Source organism: Pelodiscus sinensis, chromosome 24 (assembly GCF_049634645.1).
Source record: "Pelodiscus sinensis isolate JC-2024 chromosome 24, ASM4963464v1, whole genome shotgun sequence".
NCBI classification, from domain to species: domain Eukaryota; kingdom Metazoa; phylum Chordata; order Testudines; family Trionychidae; genus Pelodiscus; species Pelodiscus sinensis.
Window position 1 is genome coordinate 9,485,026 of NC_134734.1, and position 19,133 is coordinate 9,504,158.

At 55.3% G+C, this 19,133-nt stretch overlaps 1 protein-coding gene across 8 annotated transcripts in view; it reads right to left on the bottom strand.

Moving 5' to 3' along the window:
* The window catches only part of DLG4 (discs large MAGUK scaffold protein 4), an 81,465-nt gene that overhangs the window by 2,071 nt on the left and 60,261 nt on the right, over nt 1–19,133 (bottom strand). For 7 of the 8 annotated variants that reach the window (XM_075907637.1, XM_075907634.1, XM_075907633.1 and 4 more), the window contains 18 exons: nt 16,627–16,680; nt 15,950–16,000; nt 15,271–15,395; nt 12,750–12,919; nt 11,906–12,042; nt 11,280–11,424; nt 10,332–10,470; nt 8,161–8,317; nt 7,847–7,949; nt 5,479–5,593; nt 4,305–4,481; nt 3,385–3,421; nt 2,371–2,398; nt 1,898–1,945; nt 1,632–1,733; nt 1,309–1,481; nt 1,052–1,161; nt 535–626 (listed from right to left, as the gene is read on the bottom strand). In XM_075907637.1, the coding sequence (XP_075763752.1) occupies nt 535–626; nt 1,052–1,161; nt 1,309–1,481; nt 1,632–1,733; nt 1,898–1,945; nt 2,371–2,398; nt 3,385–3,421; nt 4,305–4,481; nt 5,479–5,593; nt 7,847–7,949; nt 8,161–8,317; nt 10,332–10,470; nt 11,280–11,424; nt 11,906–12,042; nt 12,750–12,919; nt 15,271–15,395; nt 15,950–16,000; nt 16,627–16,680 (1,963 nt within the window). Of the gene's footprint in view, nt 1–534; nt 627–1,051; nt 1,162–1,308; nt 1,482–1,631; nt 1,734–1,897; nt 1,946–2,370; nt 2,399–3,384; nt 3,422–4,304; nt 4,482–5,478; nt 5,594–7,846; nt 7,950–8,160; nt 8,318–10,331; nt 10,471–11,279; nt 11,425–11,905; nt 12,043–12,749; nt 12,920–15,270; nt 15,396–15,949; nt 16,001–16,626; nt 16,681–16,990; nt 19,029–19,133 lie in introns of those variants that run through there. The other variant, XM_075907639.1, reaches the window with a different exon arrangement.

The window sequence follows — 19,133 nt, forward strand, 5'->3', positions numbered from 1 at the left end:
CAGGGTCATAGGCAAGAAGGGGAAACTCTGGGCAGATATTTTGGGAGACCCAGCTGGTGATGGAGAAGCCACCGAGGCTGGAAAAGCCCCCAAAGGCAAAATCCCTTCCCAGCCCCAGATCTGGGGACACCCAGGGTGACGCAGGAGTGAGACGTGCCAGCCAAGTGACTGGCAGGAAATATTTTCCCAGGACATGCCAGCTGCGGCTCCTGGCATCAGAACTAAGGTTCTGGTGAGCACCATTGGAGCTGGCTGCCTGGTCCCAGGAGCAGTGGCAACTGGTGACAGAAGAAGAAGGAGGGCACCGCCTCTGGCTCTCCCTGCCCCCTTGCTCTGCCTCCACTTCCCCACAATGCCTCTTTGGCACCGCTGGGGAGTGGTGCCGTGCTAGCTGCCTGGTTAGCACCTTCGCCACTGCCAGTGAGTGGAGGGAAAGGCGGGACTGCACCGGGCCCCAAGGCCCTCCCACCTTGGGGGGGTGCACAGCATTGCCTGTGTTCAGTGGCCCCAGGACGGACTGGTGGGGAAACCTACCGGAGAAACACTCTGTGAATTCTTGCTCCAGCTTGACAGCTCGATCGAAGGCTTTCCGCGCCTGCTCCTCCGTTATCCGCTTGCTGATTTCTCTGCAGGGGAGGAGATGGAGACACGCTCAGAGCCTGGTCAGATTTGCTCCCGCCTGCCCCGCGCCCAAGAAGAGCAATTAAAGCCCTTAGGAAGCTCAGTTCTACCTGATGGCTGCATGCCACCAATACACAGACTGCAGGATGCGTGTGGGCACCTGCCTGGGATGCATCCACTTGCCGCAGTGGCTGGGCCTGACCCCTAGAGGGAAGGTGCATGCTCAACCCACCTAGACTCTGCCCCCAACCAGCTCAGTCCTTACCCCCTTATCTCACCTAGACCCCACCCCCTCATGCCACACAGACCCCCTGACCATCTCAGATCCTGTCCTCTTGTCCCACATAGACCCGCCCGATCATCTCAGACCTCCCACAGCCCACCTAGACCACACCTCTGTGCCCATGGTGGAGGTGGGGGTTGTACTCACAGGATGTTCTCCAGCGACCGGGGCCGGATGAAGATGGCGATAGGGTGGAGCTGGGCAGCCTGGAGCCGCCGCACGGCATTGGCCGACACGTCCAGGATGCAGTGTTTGCCCTGGGCAGTGGGAGAGAAGTTCAGAAACCAGACATGGATGCCTCCCCTCATTGTTCCCTCGCTTCCTCCCCTCTGCTGTCATCCACCACTCAGGTCTAGAAGCCATCCCCCAGTGATGACCTGGATACTTCCCTCCCAGTCCAGTACCTGCTCGGCCACCTCACGGACGGACTGGACGCTGGTTCCATAGAGGTGGCTATTGTACTGCCCGGCCTCGATGAACTTGTGGCTCTGGATGTCCTTCTCCATCTTCTCCCGCGAGGCCACGAAGTGGTAGTCCCGCCCGTCCACCTCATACTCCCGCTTTGGCCGCGTGGTGTCTGGGGGGCAGGGAGAGGGGGCAGGGTCATAGCTTGGCCTGGCAGCATGGTGCCCCCTGCACTGCCCCTTACCATGCCCCCTGCAGCACCCCCTACCGCATAGTGCCCCTGCCCCTCCCCCACAGCACAGTACCCCTTGGGAGGACTCACGTGGGACGCAGGATCCAAATTTGTCGGGGAATTCAGAGAGCAAGTCGTCATTGGCTCGGTCCTTGGTAGGCCCCAGAATAATGATGGGGCGAGCGTAGTGCACTGGAGGAAGATAGAGCGGAGAAAGTGATTCTCTGTCCCCCTACAATGCTCCCTATGGGAACTCCCCCAAATCCCCCTGCTAGGAATTCCCCCTATACACAGACAATGCTTCCTGCTGGGAACGCCCCCCAGCACCCCGTGCTGGCAGCCAGCCATATTCTCACCTTCCATTTGCATGACAGTCTCGTAGCTCAGGACTGAGTCCTCACGACCTGCAGGGTGAGAATCCCAAAGAGTCATCGAGTAGGGGCTGTGGGTTGGGAGTGAGGGGCACTGGCAGGGCTGGAGGGAGCCCAGGGCGGGGCTGGCGGGGGCTGTGGGTCGGGAATGAGGGGCACTGGCAGGGCTGGAGGGAGCCCAGGGCGGGGCTGGTGGGGGCTGTGGGTCGGGAGTGAGGGGCACCAGCAGGGCTGGAGGAAGCCCAGGGCTGGGCTGCCGGGGGCTGTGGGTCGGGAGTGAGGGGCACTGGCAGGGTTGGGGGAGCCCAGGGCTGGGCTGGCAGGGGCTGCAGGCACTGGCAGGGCTGGGGTGAGGGATTTCCACAGACAGGACACTTTTATCCTACAGGAAGGAGAGGTAGGAAATAAAGGGACAGCTGGAAACAGAAGGAAGAGGTGACAGCAGGAGAGGAACCCACCTTGAGAGCCCGATCCTGGAACCCGATCCTGGAGTGGGGGGCAGAGAAAAAGAGCGAGAGAGAGAAAGAAAACCAGAGTGAGACAGACAAGGAGAGACAGAGAGAGAAAGGGTGTGTGGAGGGCTAGATAGAGGAGGGGGGATAGACAGACAATCAGAGAGAGAAAGGGTGTGTGTGGGGATAGATAGATAAATAGAGGGGGTGGGTGGGGATGGATGAATAGATAGAGAGGATGGGTGGGCAGAGATGGATGGATTGATAGATAATCAATTGCCCATGTCACCTTCCCTCTCTCTATCCACAAGGAGATCCAATCCAGCCTGTTTCTCATCCCTCCCATTCCATTCCCCCCCCAATATCCCAAAGCCCCTCCCTCAGAATAACCCCTCTCCCCAAAGATTCCCTCCATCCCTGGCATCAGTCCCAGCTCCAGTGCCTGCTGTGGAAGCTGTTTCCCATAGCACCCCTGGGGGTCTGGTGGAAGCAGCCCTGCCTCCTTGTGGGTTGCTACTCCATGGTTGTGCGAAGGGAGGGGCATGAACAATACACACGTGTACAAGTATGTGAGGAATGAGGGGGAAGTGGCCACAGGAGACCTGTGGGAGTGGCAATGCAATCAGAGGTGCTAGTATGCAGACATGGAAAGGGTTGTGCAAGACGAGTGTGCGAGCACTTGTTCTCCAGCCTAAGCCGGTTTAAGCAGGCGACACGCTTGCACTCCCAGGGATAGTGCACACGCAGGCCATTTGGGAATGCAAAGGTGCATTCTAGGCAAGTGTGCATGTGCACACACCAGAGCTCTGTCCCAAGCCAGCTGAGGAAAGCAGGCAGGGTTGTACATGCAGTCACGTGCACTGACCGAGCCGTGGAGGTGCCCATGGGGGGGGGGGATGTGTGTAGTCGTGGGCTGACGCCCAAAGACAGAGCACTCCAGGACTGACTCTGGCTTGGCATGCTCAGCTCTAACCCCGCCAGGTGTGTCGGGGGGGTGGAGGGGGGTGGGGAGTCACTCACCTTGGCCTTTAACCGCGTCCACTCCCGGCGCTCCACCCTACAGGGAGAGGGAAATTTAGAGGCAGCCCAGCCTCCTATGGCTCTGCCCCCACTGCTCTGCAGCCCCACCCCCTTCCCAAAGCTCTACCCAACCCCTCCCCACAACTTCGCCCCTGTGGCCCTTTACCTTGCTCTGCAGCCCCACCCCGAAAGCTCCACCCCTCCTCTTTGGCCCCTCTTAGAGAAAGAGCTTAGAAAAAGAGGAGACTAAGGGGAGGGATATGATAGAGATCTATAAAATCATGACAGGTATCGAGAAAGTAAATTAAAAAAGGTATTTACTTATTCCCATAACATAAGAACTAGGGGTCACCAAATTAAATTAATAGGTAGCAGGTTTAAAACAAGCAAAAGAACTGTCAATCTGTGGAACTCCTTGCCAGAGGATGTTGTGAAGACCAGGACTTTAACAGGGTTTAAAAAAGGAGCTAGATAAATTCATGGAGGACAGGTCCATCAATGGCTGTTAGTCAGGATGGGTAGAGATGGTGTCCCAAGCATCTGTTTGGGACACGGGTAACAGGGGAGGGATCATTTGATGATTCCCTGTACTGTTCATTCCCTCTGAGGGCACCTAACATTGGCCGTCAGAAGACAGGACAGTGGGCTACACGAACCTTTGGTTTGACCCAGTCTGGCTGTTCTTATATTCCTCCCTCACTCATCTGCTGCCCTTCTCTCTTCCATAGTCCTGCTCCAATCCCTCCCCACAACCTTTCCCCTGTGGCCCCTCCCTCTGCTCTACAGCCCTGTCCCCTTCGCAAAGCTCCACCCCCTCCCTGCCGGTCCCTCCCCCACTCCTTGGCAGTCCCTTCCCCTTTCCCCAACCCACCCCTCCTGCCCTGGCACCTTTCCCCCTTCCTACAATGCCCTCCCCATACCGTCTCTTGCTGGGCACGAAGCCGATCTCATCGCCTTCACTGTCGGGGTGCACCCGCCGCGCCTGCCACCACTCGTCGTCCGAGGCATCGACCACGTGCAGCACATCCCCGAAGCGGAAGCTCAGCGCCTGGCTCAGGAACCCACAGTCCTTTGTCTTGTCATAGTCAAACAGCGCCCTGTGGGGGTGGAGTGGTGGGTCAGACAACCCAGGAGTCCTGGCTCCCAGCCCCCCTGCTCTAACCCATTAGCTCTACTCCCCTCCCAGAGCCAGGGAGAGAACCCAGGAGTCCTGGCACAGCTCTTCCCCCTCCTGTAGAATCACTATGGCTGTATGCATGTAAACAGCCAGGCTATATCTACACTGGCATGATTTTCCGGAAATGCTTTTAACGGAAAAGTTTTCCGTTAAAAGCATTTTCGGAAAAGAGCGTCTAGATTGGCAGGACGCTTTTCCGCAAAAGCACTTTTTGCGGAAAAGCCTCCGTGGCCAATCTAGACGCGGTTTTGTGCAAAAAAGCCCCGATTGCCATTTTCACGATTGGGGCTTTTTTGCGCAAAACAAATCTCAACTGTCTACACTGGCCCTTTTGCACAAAAGTTTTGCGCAAAATGGACTTTTGCCCGAACTGGAGCAACGTAGTATTTCCGTAAAAAGCACTGATTTCTTACAGTAGGAAGTCAGTGCTTTTGCGGAAATTCAAGCGGCCAGTGTAGACAGCTGGCAAGTTTTTCCAGAAAAGCGGCTGATTTTCCGGAAAAACTGGCCAGTCTAGACACAGCCCCACAGTGTGAAACAACTGGGTAGACAGGCAGACAATATTTCTATGCAAAAATATTCTTTTCCTTCCCCCGAATTCAGAGACCCCATCTGCTAAACCAGATACCGCACCAGTCTGTGGGAGATAGAGGGTCTCTGGGGATTCTGTAGGGTTGGAGGTTTGTGGGAGGCCAGGGGAGTCTATGGGGGGCCAGTAGGGAGGGGAGCTCTGCAGAGGGGTCCATTAAGCACTCAGAGGGTCTGTGGGGGCTGGGGCTCTATAGGAAGACCCCATGGGGGCTGGAACTCCATAAGGGGGTCTGTGGGGCTGGGATTTCAGCTGTCTATGGGGGCTAGAAGGGAGGAGAGATTCAGGGGCTCAGAGGGGCTCTCTGGGGGCTGGGTGGGTCACTCACCGGATATAAAAGCCCCGCTTGGGGTTGCTGCGCAGTGAGGCGGTGCCAGACCCCAGGCTGCTGTTCATGAGCTGCTCCCGCAGGTCGTGGATTTTGGCCTCGAAGCGACTATACTCTGGAGAGGGGATGGGGGTATCAGGCAACACCTTGGTCCTCCCCCCTTGCAAACGTCCCAGCCACTGGCACCGCTAGCTCATCCTCCTATGTTCCCACTACACTACATGCTGCGGAGCTTCTTGACCTCACCCAAGCCCCTTCCTGTACCCCAATCCCTCATCCCCAGCCTCACCACACAGCCCAGAGCCCTCAGCTCCTCCCGCACCCCATCTACCATCCCAAGTTCTGAGCCCCCATTTAGAGATCTCACCCAGCCTCTCAGACCCACCCCACCACACTCTCTGTGCACAGAGTGACTTTCATTACGAGACTCATCACCTCCATAGTGCACATAACGAAAGCCATTCTGAACATAAATCTTAGAGAGAACGCGGCTGTCCTCCCGTGGGCCCTCCCTCGCTCTGCGAGGCTGGGTGAGATCTCTAAATGGGGGCTCACTCTGTCCCTCCAGCCACAACCACCGTTCTCCCACCCTCCATCCGCCCACCCAATGCCCCAATTATCCATCTGCCCGCCCAACTTTCATCTCTACCCTCCATACATCCATCTGCCCATCTTCTATCCTCACCCTCCATCCACCCACCCAGCACCCCAACTATCCATCCATCTGCCCTACCCTTCATCCTCACCCTTCATCCATCCACCCACCCAACACCCCAACTAACCACCCACCCAGCACCCCAACTATCCATCCATCTGCCCTACCTTTCATCCTCACCTTTCATCCATCCACCCACCCAACACCCCAACTAACCACCCACCCACCGCCCCAACTATCCATCCACCTGCTCAATTTCATCCTCACCCTCCATCTATCCACCCGCCCAACGCCTCGACTATCCATCTACCTGCCCAACCTCCATCCTTACCTTTTATCCATCTACCCAATGCCACAACTATCCATCCGCCTACCCAAACACCCCAACTACCCATCCACTCACCCAACGCTCCAACTATCCATCCGCTCACCTAATTTCATCCTCACCCTCCACCCACCCACCCAATGCCCCAACTATGTATCCGCTCACCCAACCTCCATCCTCACTCTCCATCCATCCACCCACCCAGTGAACATAAGAACATAAGAACGGCCGTACTGGGTCAGACCAAAGGTCCATCTAGCCCAGTAGCCTGTCTGCCGACAGTGGCCAGCACCAGGTGCCCCAGAGAGGATGGACCGAAGACAACAATCAAGCGATTTGTCTCCTGCCATCCCTCTCCAGCCTCTGACAAACAGAGGCCAAGGACACCATTTTATCCCCTGGCTAATAGCCTTTTATGGACCTAACCTCCATGAATTTATCCAGCTTCTCCTATCCATCCACCTGCCCAACCTTCATCCTCTCCCTCCATCCATTCACCCACCCACCCAATGCCCCAACTATCCATCCTCCTGCACAAGTTTCATCCCTTCCCGTCATCCATCCATCCACTCGCCCACTGCCTCAACTATTCATCCACCTGCCCAGCCTCCATCCTCACCTTCCATCCACCCATCCACCCACCCAATGCCCCAACTATTCATCTGCCCGCCCACCCTCCATCCTCACCCTCCATCCATCCACCCACCCAAAACCCCAACTATCCATTCACCTGCCCAATGCCCCAACTATCTACCCATCTACCCAACCTCCATTCTCATCCTCCACCCACCCATCCAATGCCCCAACTATCCATCCATCTACCCAACATCCCAACTACCCATCTACTCATCCAATGCCCCAACTATCCATCTGCCCACCCAGCCTCCATCCTCATCCTCCATCCATCCACCCACCTACCCAGTGCCCCAATTATCCGCCCACCCAGTGCCCCAACTATCCACCCACCAACCCAGCTTCCATCTCCACCCTCCATTCATCCACCCACCTAATCTGTCTATTCATCCCCCCACAGCTCTATCCTCACCCTGTGTGACATGTATCCATCCTCCTGCCCAACCTCCATCTGTACACCCAACAAACATCCCAACTCTCCATACACTCACCCAACTTTCATCCCCAGACTCTGTCCATCTATCCACCAAACCCCTCTATCCTCCACTCACAGAACTGCTATCCCCCATCCATTCAACCCCCCTCCCATCCCACTACGTGGCCATCCAACCTTCATGCAGCCCCTCATCCTTCCAGTGCCCACCCATTCACTCCAGACCTATTGGTCTCCCCATCTGAAGCCTACTGCTCCCTCCAGAGCCCCCATACGTGGGACATGCCTCCAATGCTGCCTCCCCCACCCTGTTGGGACTCACCATCAGGTTTATACTGGGCGATGATAGTCACCGTCTGGCCAGCATTTTTCAGTGCGATTGCAGCCTGTTCATGGGTTGCATTCCTGAGATCCACACCATTCACCTGCAGGAAGAGGGAACCCATGTCAGCAGGGTGGGGAATGAGGCACAGGGGCCTGTCCCATCTATGGGGTGCCAGCTCCCATCTAGCCCCAGGGCAGGGACTGGCTGGCTCAGAGGGGTGGGGAATGGGGCCTGTACAATCTAGGGGTGCTAGCTCCCATTGGCCCCAGGGCAGGGACTGGTTGGCTCAGAGGGGGCAAAAGGATCCTTACCGAGAGGATCTGGTCCCCTTTCCGCAGCTCCCCACTCAGGTCAGCTGGCCCCCCAGCTAGGATGAAGGAGATGAAGATTCCCTCGCCATCCTCTCCCCCAACAATATTGAATCCTAGGCCGGTCGAGCCACGGTGGATGATGATCCTGCGGGGTTCCCTGGGGGGTAGTGTGGGGATAGAGAGGTCAGGAACTCTGCTGGATAGGGGGCAATCACTAACAGACTCCTGCAATACCCCATCAACCAGCGTCCACAGTAGGAGAGGAAGATGCCCAGGATGATAAGATGTTTGAGGCTTCACTGTATGGACACTGTAGCTTACAGCATGCAGCTGAACGTCTTGTAGGGGCCGATAGCTTACCCATGCGGCTGTATGCTGGTGCACTGCTGCAACTTAGTATGTGTTTGCCTCATGCATGCTTACTTTGCATTACTCCTTGATCAAACAGAATTGCTAAGTTCCTATAGATTTATTCCTTATACCAACCTGGAATGAAATAGTTCAGATGCCCCTTAAGGAGGTTCTGACAACCCCACTAACTGATTTTGGCAAGCTAGCCAGGAGTAATGGACCTCCATAACCTGTAGCTTGCACAAGCACCTGTGCACATTTGCTGGTACATCTGTTCGCATGTAGGTGATGTGTACACCTAAAAATGCAGATAAGCTGGTGCACTTGTCCTTTAGCATGAGGCTGTAAGAGCTACACGGACGAGCAGCATACCTGTAACTTATCTACATGCTTGTAGCCTCTATAGGCACTGCTTACAGGATGTGGTCTCATATACATTGACACGCACTCTGGTTTGAAAACTTATACATCATGTGGATACTTGAACATTACATGGTAGCAGGTAGGTCATATGTGTGGCTGTATGTTAAATGTCTGCCTGTATATTCCATATGTGGCTGTATATTCTGCAAACACCTACACAGCACATGAGTACCTCACATAGTTGCCTGTTCATTATGTGCCCTCTGTATGTCACGAAAGCGTCTGTATTTTATGTGGATGCCCTATATCAGATAGATGCCTGCCTGTTATTTGTGCACCTGTGTGTCGTTTATATGCTTATGTGGCTGCACATTACCTGTGTGCCCGTCTCTTATGGCATGAGGCTGTGCATTACCTGTATGCCTGTGTGTTATGATGTATGGCTGTATGTAACCTGTATGCCTATGTGTCATGGCAAGTGGTTGTATGTTACCTGTGCACCTGTCATCTGTCAGTGTGTGGCTGTCCATTACTTGGGCACCTGTGGCATGTACATCTCTATATTTTGTCTTCACCTGTCCATCAGGTGCCTGCACTTCACCTGGACACCCAAGAAGAGGCCACAAAGGAAGTGATTGCTGCAAATCATATCCCCCATTCTAGTCTGTTGCCTTCCTCCCTAGGCAGGGGTGGGCAATAATTTTTGATGTGGGGCCACTCCAAGATTTTGCAAAGTGGTTGATGGCCGCACTCTTCCACGATATTAATGGAGGCGGTGCGGGGTCTGGGATGGAGGTTGGGTGCAGAAGGGAGGCTGGGGTAAGGGATTTCATTGTCCAGGTGCAGGCGGACCTGTGAGGTTGGGAAGGTGGCAGTTGTGACCTGGGGCATGGGATTGGGATGCAGGGGTTTGGGCTGTGACCTAGGGCAGAAGGGGATTGTGATCTGGGGCAGAGGACTGGGGTGCAGCATCTGGGAGGGAGTATGGGCTCAGGAAGGGGGCAGAGGGAGGGGCTCAGGTGCCAGAGGTGGACTCTGGCCGGGAGACTTACCAGTGAGACTCCCGGCCAGCAGCCCTGCACGTTTCTGAGGCAGGAGTCTACCCCACCCTTGCACAGGCTGCAGGGCCATGTGCTCTGTGAATAAGAGCCTGAGGGGAGACGCTTTGTGCACTGCCTGTTCTTGAAACAGACAGCTCCCATTGGCCAGAAACTGACTAATGGGATTGTGCTGGGGGCGGGAGCAGCTCATAAAGCACTACTCCCCCCAGTTTGTGAAAAACAAACAACCCAGAAGCCGCTTTTCTGAGCAGCATGTGGGGGCAGGGCAAGGAGGGGAGTCTGCCTGAGGCTCCTTGCTGTGTATGCAGGCCCGATCCAGTGACTCAGCAGGACAGATATGGCCTGCCCTAGGAGGTAGCCATCAGCCCCCAGGGAATGGGCAGGGGTTTTGCTCACCTGGGTATGTCCTCTTCCCCCATCATCTCCTTGGGTATGGGGGAGTAGCGCCGGGGAGAGGTGGGGGTCATGGCTTGTGGGTAGTCAGTCCCCAGGTAACTCTGGTGGCTGATTTCATTGTCCAGGTGCTGGGAGTACGCTGTGGTGGGGAGTGATAAGGTGCGGTGTTAACACCTCAGATGAAGCCACCTTTGGTGCAGGAACCTGCCCAGCTCCTTGCAGTACAGCATCCCAGGGGTGGGTGGGCAAGAGGCGGCGAGTGGGCTAGATCCAGCCTGCCAAGCCACTAGATCCAGCTCACGGCTGCCTCGCTGAGACCCTTAAGCACAGTCCAGCTGCAGCCACTTTAAAGGCGTCTGTTCTATGCTTTGGATGCTGAGGGAGCAAGGAGGGAGGCTTTGTGTGCTGTCCTGCCCCCCAACAAAATCTCTCAGCTCCATTGGCCAGTTCCTGGCTAATAGGAGTTGAAAAACGTTGCTGGAGGTAGGGGCAGTCATTGAAGTGTCCTCCCATCCCAACCCTGCCCAGAGCAGAGCCATGTGGAGCAGCCTGCAACTGCAGCTCAGGTTCCTGCAGGGCTTCTGGTTGGAAGCCACCTAAGTAAGCTCCCCCCAGCCAGAGCCTGTCTCTGGCACTCACTCCCTCTTCCCCCCCAGACTACCTGCCCCAGTCCACCACACAAACCCTCTGCACCCCCTTCTCCCAGTTCACAAGTCCCTCCCAGACACTGTACCCCCTCCTACAGCCCTCCCTCAGGACAGAATCCTCCACCTGGACCCTGCCCCAGATTACAATCCCCTTCTTCACCCAAGCCCCCTCTCAGACTCCACACCCCTACTTGCAAGGGGAGAGCGCCCCCTGCTGAGCTCCCACCCCACTCCCTGCCCTACAGCGCCCTCCTGGGGCCAGCCCTGTCTGGCAGGGGAGAACACTCCTGGTAGCTCTCACAGGTGGTGATGTCGGGCGGGGCATAGGAGTCATTGAGGTACATGTTCGTGGGTTTCGCCACTTTCAGGTAGACGACATCATACGTGTTCTTCAGCGCGGCCACTGCATCCTCATGCATCACGTCCTCCAGGCTGACATTGTTTACCTGTGAGGCAGGGCAGTGAGGACGCAAGGTCAGACCCATCTACTCTCCATGCCCTGACTGGCCTGCTGGCTTTGGAAATATCCAGTGGCAGGGAGTCTCACAGGAAAATTCTGTCCTGGGGACACCCTCAACCAGCTCAGCACTCCTCACTCCACCAATAAGTGCCTCCCATTCAGTATCCTACCCTCAGGTAGGCCCCGCCCACTTAGATACCTCCTCTCTGCTGAGCCCCTCCCACTCAATCAAGTTCCTCCCTCTGCTTATTCCATCCCACTCTGCTAAGCCCCTCCTCCCTCAGCTCCTTCCCTTCCATCAGGCCCTGTCCAGCTCACTTCACTCAGTGATGCCCCTCTCACTTAGCTTTTTCTCACACGTAGGCCGCTCCCCCTCCAATAAGCCCCTCCCCTCTCAGCACCCTCCCTCCAGGGCCCCACCCCCAGGGTCTCCATTAACCTCTGCCTGGTTGGGGGGGACGACTCACCGCGAGGATCTTGTCCCCAATCTGGAGGCGTCCATCCTTGTGAGCAGCCCCCCCCTCGATGATCTTGGTGACGTAGATGCTGTTGTCCCCGGGGATATGCTGGTTGCCCACACCCCCTGCGATGCTGAATCCCAGACCTTCAGTGCATGGGGGGGGAAAAGGGATTCAGAGAGGGAGATTTGCTGGGGGGAAGGAGCAAGTGGATTTGGGGAGAGGCAGAAAGAAAGGTGGGGGGAGATCTGGGTGACCCCTGTGGGGAGATGATGGGGTTCGGAGGAATGTCAGGAAAGAAATGAGGGACCTCTGCATTCATGAGAGGGAGTGTCCGTGGGAAAACTGGGGGCTGTCAGGGTAGCATAGAGTGTATGGTGGGGCCCACTAGGGAGGGGAGTTCAGGGGGACCTCTAGCTCTGGGGTGAGTTGGTCCAAGACAGGTATCCAGGTGGGGGGGGTCTCTCAATGTGGGGAAGCAGGAGTCATTAAGGGGTTTGCTTTGAGGGTGCCTCAGAAGGGGAGCGGGATGTGTGTATGCACAATGGAGTCCCTGGTTCTGGGGAGGCCCCTGAGGATAGCAGCAGGAGGGAGTCTGGAGGATGCCTGGGCTATAGGGGTGACTGGTGGGACAGGAGATGAATGTGACCCACCGTTATGGGTGTCTCTCCAAGGAAGACGGGGGCTGTACTGACATCCCCAGCCATGAGAGGTCTCTCTGAGGAAGGGTCTTTCCACGAAACTTGGGGGGGGGGCTTTCTGGTGTATCCCAGCCCTGGGGAGCTTCAGAGGGCTGTTTGGGATATGGGGATGTCCCAAGATGGTTTAAAGGGGCTCCCCAGCCGCCTCTGACCTTTTGGCCCCTTGATGAGCTTCACCTCCATGACCTTTTCAGCCAGGGCCTTGCGCCGCATGACATAGAGACGCACAATGGAGCCAGCTTCCTTCAGCGCCTCCACCGCCGTGCTGTGCGTCACCTCCCGCACATCCACATCGTTCACAAACAGGATGCTATCGTTCACCCTGGCACACAGAAACAAGGTGAACTCAGGAGCTGAGGTGGTCATGGCACAAACTGGGGCACAGGTGGGAGAGTACAAGCATGCAACATGTGTACTGCAAGTCACTGTGTGACAAGTGCACCAAGAGTGCACGTGCAAGGAGGGATTGTACAATGAGCTACTGGGAGCATTTGCCATGGAGGACTGTGCAACAGGGGAGAAAAGAATGACTGTGCAAGGAGCACCTTGTGTGTGTGTCACGAGTGACTGGGGTACTGAGTGTGCAAAGAATGACTGTACAGCAAGTGATTGTGCAATGAGTGCTTGTGAGCCTCTGCAATGAGCGCGTGTGCAATGAGCTGTTGTGAGTGTCTACAATGAGTGATTGTGTAATGAGTGAGCCATGAACAATTGTGGCCTCATGCAATGAGTGACTGTGCATGAATGCCATGAAGTGGGGAATGAGTGTGCAAAAGGTGACTATACAGTTAGCAAGTGTGTGATGGGTGTTTGTGTAACGAGTGCGCAATGAATGATAGTGCAAAATGATTGTATGTTCCATGAGATGAGCGTGCAATAAGCTGTTGTACAGCAGATGACTGTGAGCATGTGCCATGAGTGACTAAGATGAGTGAGCACTGAGAAACAGTGCAATGAATAATTGTGAGTGGTGCCCCAAGAGTCTGAGTAGAGTGTGCAATGACCAACAGGTAATGAAAGATTGTGCAACAAATTATTGTGAGCATCAGCAATGAGTGACTCTGTAAGGAATGACAAAGGACAGTCCAAAATGAGTAAATGAGCAAAGAACAAGTGTGAGCACCTACTAGGACCACTGTGATCATGGGCAATGAGTGTGAGATGATTGATCATGTAATGCATTGTTATGAACATCTGCAATGAGTGATTGCACAATTGTAGGTGTGTGCTGTGAGCAACTTTGTAACGAGTGTGCAATGAGGGCTGGTGCTTGTGCAGTGAGGGATTGCTGATTCTCTGCAATGCTAACATTTGCCATGAGTGCTGATGTAATCAGTGTGCAAGGAGTGACTATGCAATGACAGATTGTGTAGCAAAGGACTGTGAGAGTCTGCAATGAGCAAGTGTGCTACGAGGGATTGTGAGCATGTGCCACCAGTGATTCTGCAATGAAGGATTGTGTAGAGAGCAACTGTGTGCATTTACAAATGAGCAATTGTGCACTGAGAAATTGTGAGCATCTGCTATAAGTGAGTTTGGGGTGAGTGACTGTGCAATAAACAATGGTGAGCATGTGCCATAAACAGTTAATTGTTCAATGAGTGACTGTGAGCATGTGTAAAGAGTGTGGGATGTGCAACAAATGCTTGTGTGCCTGCCATGAGTGACTGTTTAATAAGTGTGCAATAAGCAAGTGTGCAACAGACTGTGTGCAATGTGTGATTGTGCTACAAGTCACTGGGAGCACAAGCAATGAACAGCTGTGAGCATGCAAGGACCAATGTGCAAGAGGCAATTGTGATCTCATGCAAGGACTGATTGTGCAAGTCATTTTGAGCATGTGCAAAGAAAATTTAGCAAATCGGTTTGCATATGTGCAATTGTGAAAACGATTGTGCACATGTACTACCATTGTACATGTTGTTCTGAGCACAATGGAATGTGACTGTACAAGAGGTGGTGTGCATGTGTTCAGTAAACCACTGTGGGAGCAATAAGGTGTGTGTTTGTGTACATGTCCCAGGATTAGTGCAAGTAGTGAAAACATTCAATGAAAGATTGTGTGAGCAAGTGTGCACTCGTTTGTGCACATGACCTTACATCAAGGGTGTGCAAAAGGGCCTCCGCGGGCTGGATCCAGCCCGTCAAGTGGGTTGATCCCACCTGTGGAGGCCCTGCCGCTCCCCCGTCCCCAGGCCAATTAGGGACTGGGGGCGGGGGGAGGCGCTCAAAGCTTCCTCCGCTCTGCCAGGAACATGCAGCGCTTTGAAGTGCCACTCGCTCCTGGCAGGGTGGGAGGAGGCTTTGCATGCTCCCCGCCCCCAGGACCTTATTGGCTTGGGGGTGGGGGAGCACAGGAAGTCTCCTCCCACCGCCATGGGCATGGTGCTTAGTGGGAAGGGGAGGGCTAAAGGGGCTCCTCCACCCCCAGATCAATCATGGTCTGTGGATGGGGAAGCCTGAAGCATCCCAGCCCCACTCCTTCCTTTTGAGGCCCTGCCCCTTCCGGTGCGGCCTGGGAACACTTCAAACATTTTTTAAGCGGCCCCCAGCAAAATATTATTGCCCACCCCTGCCTTACATACTGAGTGTACAGGCTCACAATCACTTACATAATTGCTCATTGCCTCCCCCCCATTGCCTAGCTCTGACCCTCTCCCCCCCCACGAGTACCTGAGCCGGCCATCCTGAGCCGCTGCTCCCCCTGGGATGATTTTGGTGATGAAGATGCTGGGGTCATCCCCAATGTGGGGGTTGTCCGTCCCCCCAGCAATGCTGAACCCCAGCCCGGAATTACCCTGCAGGAGACACCCCCAAAACCTGTCAGTCCCTCAGTCTGGGCTAGGAGGGGATGCGGGTCGGGAGTGAGGGGCACCAGCAGTGCTGGAGGGATCCCAGGGCCGGACTGGCAGGGGCAGTAAGTTGGGAGTGAGGGGCACCAGCAAAACTGCAGGGAGCCCAGAACTGGGCTAGCAGGGGCTGTGGGTCAGGAATGAGGGTCACCAACAGCACTGGGGGGAGCCCAGGGCTGGGCTGGCAGGGGCTGTGGGTTGGGAGTGAGGGTCACCAACAGCACTGGGGGGAGCCCAGGGCTGGGCTGGCAGGGGCTGTGGGTTGGGAGTGAGGGTCACCAACAGCACTGTGGGGGAAGCCCAGGGCTGAGCTGGCAGGGGCTGCAGGTCAGGAGTGAGGAGCACCGGCAGGGCTGGGGGAACACAGGGCTGGGCTAGCAGGGGCTGCAGGTCAGGAGTGAAGGCCGCCAGCACAGATGGGGAAGAACAAGGCGGTGTCTGCCTCTGGGCTGCGTTACACTGAAATTCACCCACAAGAAGACGGAACCGCGGAGCCTCACCCGTTCCAACGTGATTTCTTCATATTCCATCTCCCCCTCTGTCCCGTTTACCTAGATGTAAAGAGGCGGGGGAGAGGCATGTGAGAAGAGGGCCCCACATGGCAGAACAAAGGACAAAGCACAAAAGGATGAATGGAGAGAAAGAAAAGAACCGACAAACACAAGAGAGATGAAGGAATAAACGCAAAGCTTCAATGAAAAGATAGAATAAAAGAAAGAACCCAAGAGAGACCCAGATTTATTTGCCTGTATCACACAAGATCTAAGGTCATCCCCTAGATTAACCTCCCAGGGGGGCTCTGTGGGGATCTTCTGCCACACAGAGCCCCCCTGCAACCTGGAAAATGGAGTGAAAACTCCAGACAGGAGTCTCTGCTCAGCAAAAGTGGGGCCGGAGGTGAATTTGGGAGGATGTTTCAAGGGGGTCAGATGGAGGGCTGGGGGGGGGGGAGAAGTTTTGGGGAAGGGAAAGATTGGGGAGAGTTTGGGGTGGGCAGGGGGAAGGCTGGGGAATTGGGGTGACTTGGGGAGAGCGGAAGATGTGGGGGGATTTGGGGAGATGGCTCTCAGTGATCAACGTACATCTGGGAAGAAGTTGCATCCATTTAGAAATGAGGTGCCCCCCCACAGCTCTCCAAGACCCTCTGCCCCCCCCCCACACACATTTGGCTACTCACATATGCTGGTGCCTCCAGTGTGTCCGTATTGACGATGACAGGAGGAGAATTCGCCTACAGAGAAGGAGGAGGAGACAAAAACAGGTGACCCCAGTATGAAACTGGAGGCAGCTAAGCAACTTGCCCATTGCACCACCCCGGGATGGACCATCAGCCCCATGAAATAACAGCTCTCCCCATGGAGGTAAGATACCCGTGGACAGGAATCCAAGTCTTCCCTCCTCCCCACCCCCACTTGGCCTTCTATTCACAGTGAGCCAGCACTTCCTGTCCCCCAAAAATGGCTGGGTGAAACATGGGAGCCTTTGGGCAGAGAAGGAAGATTCCCCCAAATTTATGCTGAGTCCCAAAAGTAGCCTCACACCTGCAGGGCTGGAGTCCCCATGGCAGATGGTGGCAGCACCCCAGCATGTCCAACCAAACTCTGAAAGAGACCCAGTCTCCCCAATAATGAAACCCATTGAGCCCCCAAAATGGGACCCTCTTAAATGTCACCCCCAAAACGATACAGCAGCCCTAAAGTGCCTGAGGTTCCCTCCAAGAATGCCGAGGGAACCCCTAAATCACAATACAAAAGCAGCACACCCAAAATTCATGTGACCCTCCTGCATATGTCTCTGCCAAAGCATCACCCCAAATATTCACCTAAACTCCTAAACCAGCACCCTAGCAGCACCCCAAATTCCACGACACTAAACTGACAACCTCAAGACACCCGCTATGCCCCAAACTCGACACCCGCTACACTTCAAGCTAAAATTCAAACATTGCATTTCATCCCATAGCAGTAGGTCTGGACTGAGGGGCACTGTCTGGACTGAGGGGCAGGGCTGGGCTAGCACTATCACTCTGTATAAAGGATCACCTCACCCCAGAGGTGTCTGCATCTCAGTCCAAGGGAGGGGGAAATGGCCACTTTTGTTCCTTAGCGACTTTCCCAGCGTCCCCCGCCCTGCTGTCTGCCTCGGCAACGGTAACCATGGTGATGGCAGGGAACTGGGACCAAGTACCGCAGGGGGAGGCCGTTGTCCTGGCAACAAAGGGAACTGCTACAGTTCCTGATGCTCTGGTCTGGTGGTTGTGTCCACTGATCAAAAAGGCCAGTTTTTCAGGGGAGGGAAGGATAGAGCACAAGGCTCATCCCCTCTAGAGGGCGCTGGATCCCACCCACCCCAGAGCAGAGACTGGCCAACTTGCAGATTGCCCTTCACTCCCAACCCACAGGCCCTGCTAGCCCAGCCCTGGGTTTCCTGGTGCCACAGTTTGGTCAGCTGCCAGCCCTCTGAGAGCCACCTTGCATCAACTGGGCTTACCTGGAAGATTACATTTTTTTCCTTTTCAATATTTCCTGCCCTCAATGTATAGGCAATTTTGCTGGAGGAACAGAGGATGCTGGGAAATTTGCACAATAGATTTTATCAGCTTCCCACACCTGGCAACCCCAACCTTTTGCCTGAGGCCTTGTCCTCAATTTCTGTCTGTGCTGTCCAGCCTCCCTCCCACTCTAACTACTAATCTCTACTTCCCTTCATATCTGCAGTCCCTCCCTGCAGGAGGCTGCATTTTGAAGCTCCAAGTAGAAGAGAGAGGAGAAATTGTAAATGCATGATGTTCCTAACGGAGGTTTCAAATCAATTATTCAGCACTGCTAATGATTCTACCTTGTTGCTCTCCAACCAAGCTTGGCTTTTATCTGGTAAAGCAGCTAAAAATACTTTAGCACCACCCCAGAGGTGGCTGCATTTCAGTCCAGAGTAAGACTTCCTGAGTTCTATCAGTGGCCCTCACTCCCACCCACAGCCCCTGCTAGCCCAGACTTGAGCTCTCCCGAGCTCTGCCAGTGCCTCTCAATTCCCCCACCAGTTCCTGTAGTGAGGCAATTAAGAGCCTTTAATCAGCTAAATGGGACAGCTTGGCTGCAGGGTCCCAGAGGGCCACATATCTGAAGCTGGGGGCAGGGAGTCTGTAGTGCTACCTGCATTCAGGTTTTGGATGCAAGAACAACTGCAGGGGGTGCTGTGGGGCAGGGAGCGGGGTGGGGGCTCAGCAGGGGGCACGCTCCTCTGGCAGGCAGGGCTGGCTGTAGGGCGGCGCTAGGGGGCGCTAGGGGGGCAGGGAGCGGCGCGGGGGTTCAGTCGGGGGTGCTCGCCCCAGGCCATGAACCAAAGCGTCCGGGCCAGATCTCCCCCAAACGCTCCCCCTCTCCACCACCAGCTACAATAGTTAACCCTTGAGTAATGAATCGCACACATGGAGCCCCGCCCCCGCTCCCATTCATCAACAGGGACAGTGGCGTCAGGTATCCATTCCCCATTACGTCATGACTGACGCCCCCGCTTCTGCTCCATTCATTACTCCTCACTCCCGACCCACAACCCCTGCTAGCCCAGCTCTGGGCGCCCCCCAGCTCCGCCGGTGCCTCTCAGTTGCAGCCCCCCCCCAAATTACCACCCACCTCTACTTCCCCGGGACCTCATGGTCCTCCCACCTCCCTACTTTCCCCCCAA